Here is a 9,578-nt window from a genome sequence, read left to right on the forward strand (position 1 = left end):
TCTTAAAATTAGAGAATGTGGTCTAAAGAAATAATGATTGAGATTACTTTTGGCAAATTTAAAATTTATAGGTGTCTAAAGGCGTATATCTTCGAATTCATCTATTTATTTAATAAATTTAGATTTTAGGGTGGATTTTTAATAATGTGTGAACTTTTGAACGGTGTTTCTATAATTTTTGAGATATTGAGGGTGTTAATTAATAATTTAAATTGTAAATGTTAAAAAATTAGGGTATCATCGGTAACTCTCTTGAATTCATCGCTGTGTTGTTTGTAAGTTTAAAATTTAGAATTTAATGTGGCTTCGTCTGTATTAAACTTTTGAGGGTGGGTTTCTATAATTTTTGAGACATTGAGTGTATAATGTAAATTTTAAATCTTTGCAAACTGGATGTAATTTTGTAATTTCATGTTTTTTTTATTTAAATTTTGAGACATTTGGATGAGTTTATAATTTTGAACTTTTCAGGGTTCTTTTCTGTAATTTTAAAACTTTTTTATGGTTTTTACTAATAATTCATGGTGAATTAGTATATATGTTATCTACGTTGTTAATTTCTTTATCTTAACAAAAACCCTAAATAATAATCATTTTTTATGTTTTATATAATTTTCATTAATATTAGTTTTTAAATTGGTTAAGCAAACAATGGTTCTACATAGGCATTATTATAAGATATGATTATAATTAAAATAGATTTAAGAATATAAATCAATATTCAAATAGTGAAGGGGTAAATATGACGCATTAAAAATTAGAATTCTGATTATAGATACAGGTAGTTCAAAACTTAGAAAGGGTATATGTCTACAAAAAGATTTTCCCGAACTCGTGCTTTAAAAGGGAGTATGATATATGTATAGCATAGAAACCAAAACAGATATATGTATACTGTATATATATATACATTGGAAACGAAGAAGTCAAATGCGTATATATAGAATATATATATAATATATAATAATATATTATATAGTATTATATATATATATAATATAATATATATATATATATATATATATATATATATATATATATATATATATATATATATATATATATATATATATATATATATATATATATATATATATATATATATATATATATATATATATATATATATATATATATATATATATTAAAATTTCTAATTTAGGGATTTACTATCCATTTTCAGCATCTAAGAATAGTCTAAGTTGATACTGGTAAACAAAAACAATAAGAATTGATTAAAAACATCCGGTTAATGGATAAAATTTTTAAAAATATTATAGATTAAAAATTATCGGCACTATATAAATTAAAGTAATTTCATATAATTTTAGTAATAAGTTGGGGTAGCCAAAATACATTCGTAACATTAATTGATAGATGTTTAAATCCATAGAAATGATAAAACACTATAATATTATACCTTAGCATTAATTGATTTTAATTTAGAAACTTTAATCTTTGACGTTAATAATATTTATAGGGTAAAAGAATACAAGGAATTACATATGGAGAAACTATTAGAATATTTAGAGATAACTTTAAAAGAATTGAGTTATTTCCATTGCAAATGGGAAAGTGATGGAAATAAATCTAAAATTCAGAAAACGTCAATGAATCACTTGAATTGGCATTAACATAAGACATATCTATTAATGAAGCACTGAATGAGTTACATTAAAAAATAATTTAATAACTTTATTCTAATCAAAGAAAAAATCTCCATGGAAGACATAAGAAAAATTAGTAAGTATTCATAAATTCCATACTGTGTTCTTCAAATTAAATATTAATATTATAATCTAAGAGAAATTGGTAATGAATAATGCAGGTATTTAGTTTAGATCTTTATGGAAAATTACAGGGATAGAGCAAAGATAATATTATTAAAATAACAGAAATTCTTATTGGATGCACATCAGAAGAATTTATTTTAGAGGAAAATAAAGAGATAGCTTCTAATTTATTTAAGTAATAAATTAGGAACACAAAGAATTTTATATATATGAAATTAATATTTATTCTCATTGAAATAGAAAAAAAATCAAAGTCTATATTTTGAGCAGTTTGTGTTGAACATCATAAGTACATTTGACTTCTTTGTAAAGTTAAATGAGATGATAAAAAATTAACGAGCCTAGGAAAGATAATAGCATAAAAAATACAAAATTAGCCTGATGTCACAATTGATGTAGATGATGAAGACAATACTCTAGAATTGTCCGAGAAATGATAAATGATAAACCTGAAGAAGGATTGATCTTAACTCAATAAAAAATAAAATAGAAGAAATAAAAACAATATTTTATGAATATTTTATAGAATAGTTTAATTATTTTGAGTGAAATTAGGAATCTTTAGAAGGGAGTTTCATGAATTTTTTTCAGTACTTTTATATTCTTATGTGGATGTTTTTATCATATAAAAGTATACTAGAGTTAGCATTAATCTTTAATTTATATTTTTTTATGAAGTCTATCAATGATTAGGAATAAACTTCATATTCTCTTTTGCATCGTTTTAACATACTTTAAATCAATCATTTTGCCATATTGGTTTTAAATATTCACCTTCCTTGTATAACACTATTTTAATATTTTTCACTTTGCAATGCTATACTTTCTCAAATAAAGCTTAGTTTCATATCGGTCAAAAATAATATAAAAATTTAAATTATTTTTAAATTATATTTGTTTTTTGTCAATTCAAATATCAACATGAAAATTTAAATTGGGTGTATCCCATTTAAACAAATATAAAAAAATAATCGGGATGTAAGAGTTTAAAGAAAAAAAAATGAGCACAAACTGTCAAAAATACTTAATCATGGTATTAAATCACGTGCATTGCACGTGTGTAAAAACTAGTAGTTATATATATACATATATGTTTAGCTACATAGATATGAAAGAACAAACAAAATTATTCACATTTTTATTTGTTTCATATTCTATTATGTTTAAGAATATATTGCATAGAATATGCAATTTTGTGAAAATATTGTTTTCTTAGTTTATGGACTTAATAACAATCATATACATCTTTTATTAAGTCTATATAATCATTTTGTAATGTTTTAAAATATGATTAAGCTAAAATGTCAAAATTCATATGTTTACATTTTCATGTTTTAGACTATTTTGCAAAATGATGATATTTTACAAATGGGAAATGTAATTTGTAAAATTCCTTTTGTAACATGTTCATTTACATGTTTATATACATTTCCCAAAGTTTTATTATTTTTGGACATCATTTGTTATTTTTAACAAATTTTTAAAAGTCAGAAAAATACTTTCAAAACTGTCAATTTTCATATATCTGTTTGCGATCGACCGTCACAGTCGACCGCCTTGAGTCCAGAGACTCATGATAGTTTTCAGAGGCTCCCCGGCCATCGGATGCAGTCCGGAGAGTTTTGCGGTCGACCGCCACGGTCGACCGGCTGATGTCCAGAGCCAAAGCTCTGTTTCTGACCTGCTCGCGGTCGACCGCGCATTTCCTACGGTCGACCGCCGATCTGTCATTCAGTCTCCAACGACTAGTTTCCAGAGTCGTTTTTGAGCTGATTTTTTTGTCTTTTCTTGGCTTTCTCTTGATTTTGGGGTTTCATATAAATACCCCATTATACCTCAGTTTTAGAGGTAATCTAAGAAATATTTTAAACAAGTTTTAAAAGAGTTTAAGTTTGGTTTAAAGTTTGTTTAAGGATTTGGTTTGTGAAGAATTCCACAAGAGGAAGTGAAGATCAATTCATTGATATTTGAGCTTCAATCCATCTCTCTCTTGTCATCTAAAGAAGTTTTTCTAAACTCAATTCTAGCTTTTATTTATAATTATTTGTTGATTATCATTTCTATTAAGCTAGTATTTACATTTGAATTTAGTTGATTTTATTTCACTCATTGTTTACACACACCCACTTGAGCTTATTGTATTTTTATATATAGTATATTTGGGTTGATAAGATTTGTAACAATTGAGTGTGAGCTTATATTGTGTTCTCATCCATATTAGAGAACAAATTAATAGTATTGTGAGCCTATTGTGAGATTCACTTTGTATTATACTAGTACACCGAGAGGAGTGTGTGGTGAGAGACGGAGTCGCTTCTAAAAGGAGTGACGTTGGTTGACGAACCTAGGAAGAGATTGTATACGAGCACTTGAGGAAGGACACGGACTAGAGACCAACACTTAGAGGGTGTGGAGTGTAGTTACATTGTGAGATTGTGAACGTTGATCGGTGAGCGTTGAAAACCGATACTGTGTGGTGTAAACATTATTCGGGTGAGCGTAGAAAACCCGGTTGTGTTAGTGGATTTCTCCCCGGGAGTGGGGAGCGGAGACGTAGGATGGAAGGTCCGAACTTCGTGAACATATCGTGTGTTTGAGTTTGCATTGGCGCACTTCTCTTGTGTTTATATTTCTTATCGCCTTTATCCATTGCTCATTATTTATATCATCCGCTATCTTGTTTATTTTGTTTACCCTTGTGTATGTCACTTATCCTAGCTCACATATCTTGTTGTATTTCATATTTGCTAGGATAACTTGTTAATTAGTTTTAATTGGCATAAAATCGGATTAGATTAGCATAAGACCCTAATCAACCCCCCTCTAGGGTCAGGGTCTAACATTTAACCTTTTCTTCTACTTCATCTCTGTCCTCTTTCTGTTTACCTGGTCTTCAATTGCTTTCTAGTATTTGTGGTATGTAGCTTGCTATTTGGTTGTTATTTGTGAACTTGCTATCTGGTTGTTATTTGTGAACTGAAATCCATTAGGCATTGTGGCTGAAATTTTGGGATGGTATTGTTGCTATTTCTTGGCTAATCTTAAGTGATGACAACGGGAAGTACTTTGTTGCGGGTTCTATGTCTCACTCAAATTACGGTACATTGTCACCCTCTTTCTATGTTGCATGATATTGGGCCACGTATACGGTAGGGGTACGGGACACGACAAATTTATAAAAGGTAGGGTACATGGACACAACTATATAAATATTTATATACACATATATTATATATTGGAATTAGTAATTTATATGGGAACAATGATGAAAATTTCCTATAACATTTTTATGTTTCTCTTATTATGTGGATTATAAATTGGAAAATTACTAGTTTTTGAACAACACATATAAGAAACTCTTCAAAAATTCAAGAACTAGGTGTGAAGTGTAGGATATATGTCCAAAAAATGTATGACGAGTGTTTTAAATTAAAATATGTATTGTATAATTGAGTACATGCCCGAATAAATGTGTGCATATATCCAAGGAGTGTCCAAGGAGTTTGATTACGTGTTTGATTACATGTCAGATACGGGTACGGGTACTTGTTTGGTATAGGTACGACTTCTGATTAGAAGTACCTAGGTAACATAACCCTCTTCTTATTATAGTACACCTCCCCAACATTCAGCCTATTACCATGGCTACACAACTCCACCATTGCCGCCATAATAAAGTGATCCAAACTCCTCATCAGAGCACCCATACTTATGCGGCATAGGTAACCTATTTTTCATCTTCAAAACTAGCTTTTCATCACCCCCATTTGACAAAATTCCCAAGCAATAGCCTTGACTCCAACTACCAGCAGCCGCATATAATGAAGAATCTGACACTGATCTCAATTGTTGGGGAACGATTAATGAGCATGGTGTTCTTGTATCGGCGTATCGCCTCAATGTTTGGATCTAAAGGAACCCTCACAAGATGTCGAGTCGATCTAACAAATCTATCACGATAGGAGAACACTTGAAAATTTTAGAGAATGGGATACAAAATATATGCGCCCAACTAACTCCACTGGCTAGTTTGGTTCAGCACTAGATCACTACGGTCAACGGTAAAGAGGCAGGGTTTTCTTCAACCTCCTGGAATTCCTCCTCTGCCATTTGATGCTGCTAAAAACCACTGCCCACAATCTGTTCCATCAAATTCTCAAGTTATTTCATCTTGATTGGTTGATGCTACAAAGAGCCTCTGTTCACAACTTGTTTGATCAAATCCCCAACTGGATCCATCTTCACTTCCAACCAAGCTCCCTGAGATGGAATTCGACAGTTTGAAGCAAGTAACTTCTTTGCCTATTAATCATGCACCTCTTTTGAATGATTATGATGGTGATGATCATGTGGGAACTCCTTCTCAAAATAGCATATCAGAATCGTTTATTGAGCATATTGATGCATCATCGACGAAGTGGTGGAGAAACGTATCTTAGCATTGGATTTGTTGAATGCAAATGCACTTCTACAACTGTTGAAAGGAAACCTAACGAAACAAAATGAAGGGAGGCAAGAAACTGAGAATCCTTTGGGGTATTTGACAATGAAGAAATCATAGAAGATAAGGTTCCAGAGTAGAAACTTGAGTATGAATGGCAGTCGAATCGTCGATTATTATCACAAGTCCTAACTAATATGGACAAAACTGAGTCGTAAGAGGAAGAATATGTGTTGGAATCAAGGTTTTAAATATCAGAAATTAGGGAAATATCGGATGGCCAAAATTCATATTTGGATTGCGAATATCGGGGATATATGTAAATATCGGAATGTCATAACGGATGTTTGCATATAAAGTATAATGCACTAAAATGTAATCTCAACATACTTACGGATATCTAAGCATATGAAATGTAAATAATATATGTTAAGGTTCAGTAATCAACCTTATAAAACAAACAAAAGTACATATCACAAAAGAACAAATCAATGTTACAAAATTTCGTCTCATTTTTTTAGGCCAAAATGTCATTTGATATAATGGGAAAATCATGATCTCGTTCAAAAATTGCCAAACATGCTATATTGTTTTGCGACAAGGCATATAAAAGGATATATTGACCAACATATTGGCTGATATATTGGCCATATCGGGGATATATCACCAAAAATACCCAAAAAATGATAAAGGACATTTAGAGACCATAACGGTTGCGGCAAGCACTGTGAAAGGATATATCGGGGGATATATAGGTCCATGCCGGGGATATTTAAAACAATGGTTGGAATAGCTATCCAACTGCAGATTTTGACATATCATTGAATGTCAAATCAAATGCTTTGAGGAAACCAAGTGTTCAAATGCATCTGCGAAGATACAGTTGACATACCATACTTGGGTGGAGCAAATATTATACAAGGGAGTTCTCAAGTACTCCTCCCTAAGAAATTAAATGATGCTATATATTTATGTGTTGTTCAACAAACTGCTGCAAGTTGCGTTTTCCAATAAAAATGAGAAGTTTGAAGCAAAATTATTATTGTAAGAATCTGTGGATACACAATTGAAAAGACTATATTCTTTTCCTACTCAACAATCGCTCATAATGGAGAAATTTTTGTGTTGTTTAACAAACAGCTGCAAGTTGCGTTTTTCCAAAAAAAAAATGAGAAGTTTGAAGCAAAGCTTTCATCGTAAGCAATTGTGGATACACAATTGAAAAGACTATATTCTTTTCTTACTCAACAATCGGGCATAATGGAGAAATTGCAAACGGTTTTAGGAACTCCAACAATATTTGTGTTTGTGCCAGCTAGCTTACACATTTCATTAGCTCAAAACTCTTTTGTACAGCTACCATTCAATATGAATGGTGCTGTTTTTTCACATCCAGGGGCATTACAGGGAAAGCTTCGAGAATCTTTTGAGGACTTCATGAAACTACTTTAGCTTGAGTTATGACTTCATTTTTTGTCGATTTCCTGGATAGTTTTGCTCTCAGCAGTCATGCTATGGAAAGACAATTATGGGTTATTTTTATGGCTAAGTTGATTGCTTTCCCGTGGACGAATGAAAATTGGAGGGAATATTGGTTGAAGAAAAAACTTGTAATGACCATGGATCACAAGTTGGACATAGAAAAGCTCTATAATTGGAGACTGCCATCTTGCAACCTTAGAGTCATGATAAGTCTAGAGCTTCCATCGAAGGCTATCAGATGCTATGGTGCAAGCTCATCAAGTTCAAGTTCAGGCATTGAAAAATGGTTACTGTAGCTGGAATCTATTAAAGGTGCCAAGGAGCATATGTGTTGTGGTCATGATGGATCTACATTGGAGGAAGGTAATCTTGAGCATCATGTTACTCTTGACACTGATGCGATTGAAGAAAGTTGACAAAGAAAGTAGAGAATGGTACTTAATTAAGGAGAGGCTTCGATAAAGGCTTGTGCGTTTTTGAAAAGACATCCAGGACCTTGGGTTTTCATATCGGTTCTGTTCCCTCATTCGACATTAGGACAAGGTCGATTTGAAGGGTGGAGTAGTGATGCAAGCTCAATAGCCTAGTTAAGGCCCATCATTTACTATATACGTTGTTATAATGAAAAATTGGCCTCCCTCCCTCCCTCCTCCATCCCCCTCTCTCTTCTTAACCCCTTTCTTCTACGTCATCTCTGTCCTCTTCTATTTACCTGGTCTTCAATTGCTTTTCGGTATTTGTGGAGCTTGCTATTTGGTTGTTATTTGTTGATTGAAATCTATTAGGATTGTGGCTGAATTTTTGGGATTGTATTTTTGCTACTTCTTGACTAATCTTGAGTGATGACAATGTGAAGTTACTTTGTTGTGGGTTCTATGCCTCAGTCAAATGCCGGAACTCGTCATAAAACTCCCATAATAAAAACCTTACCACTGAAAATATTATAAAGTAAAACTATCCCCAAATCTAAAATTCCTATATCTTGGGTTTTTTTTCTTTTCTTTTTTTTAATGCTTGCTACACTTAAAAAATGAAGGGGGTGTTAGCCACCTAGAACTTAAAATTGGAACTAGGATAATATGTGGGATAAATTTTTAAGGTGTTAGTCATATAGAACTAAAACTAGAACAAATTTTTACAGTGTTAGTCAAGTAGAACTCTAACAAAACTAGAATTAAGATAATTGTACAAAATTATCCTATTTTTTTATTTTTCTATACAAAAATGAGAGTTCTAGTCTCTCAAATTATTCTAAGTTTTAGCTTGGAATTAGGTGGTAAAAAACTAGAACTCATATTTATTTTGTTATTTTTTATTTTTTATATTTTTTTACTTCTTTCCTATTATGGTTATCACCATCATTAGACCATCATTATAATAATAATTTTCAATATCTTATAGTCTAACCAAAAGTTATTTAATAGTAAAAAACATTCTTGTAAACAATTATCAATCAATAATAGTAAGTTTAAAATACATAAATAGTATTTATATCTTCAAAATGCATAAAAATATATTTCATGATTATAAAAATTTATCCCACGTTATTTTATCAAAATATCACGCTTCACAAAATTGTTCCTATTAATCCCACCAAAATATTCCACTAGCGAAAAATTATTCCGCTTTAATAATTATCCCATTTTACATGAAAATGTCTCAATTGACTAACACCCCCTAAAGTAAAAACAAAAACAAAAACAAAAAACTTCACATAATTGAAGATGATATAATTTACCAAAATAATTCCCAAAAGAAACACTCACTCACTGAGACCCTCTTCAAGAATCGCCTGCTCTTCAACGCACCACTCCAAAACTAGTCTGGGATTGTGCTTCATCGCCTCCCACCTCGCTGAGCTC

The 9,578-nt window shown here is 31.1% G+C and overlaps 1 protein-coding gene across 2 annotated transcripts in view; it reads right to left on the bottom strand.

The window, feature by feature from the left end:
* Positions 1-9,572, bottom strand: part of LOC109830226 — a 27,370-nt gene extending 17,798 nt beyond the window's left edge. Inside the window, exon 1 of one of the 2 annotated variants that reach the window (XM_020397433.1) lies at positions 9,483-9,572. In XM_020397433.1, coding sequence (XP_020253022.1) covers positions 9,483-9,556 — 74 coding nt within the window. In that variant the 5' untranslated portion in view covers positions 9,557-9,572. The remainder of the gene's footprint in view (positions 1-9,482) is intronic. The other variant, XM_020397434.1, reaches the window with a different exon arrangement.

This window comes from Asparagus officinalis, chromosome 2 (genome assembly GCF_001876935.1).
Source record: "Asparagus officinalis chromosome 2, Aspof.V1, whole genome shotgun sequence".
Lineage (NCBI taxonomy): Eukaryota > Viridiplantae > Streptophyta > Magnoliopsida > Asparagales > Asparagaceae > Asparagus > Asparagus officinalis.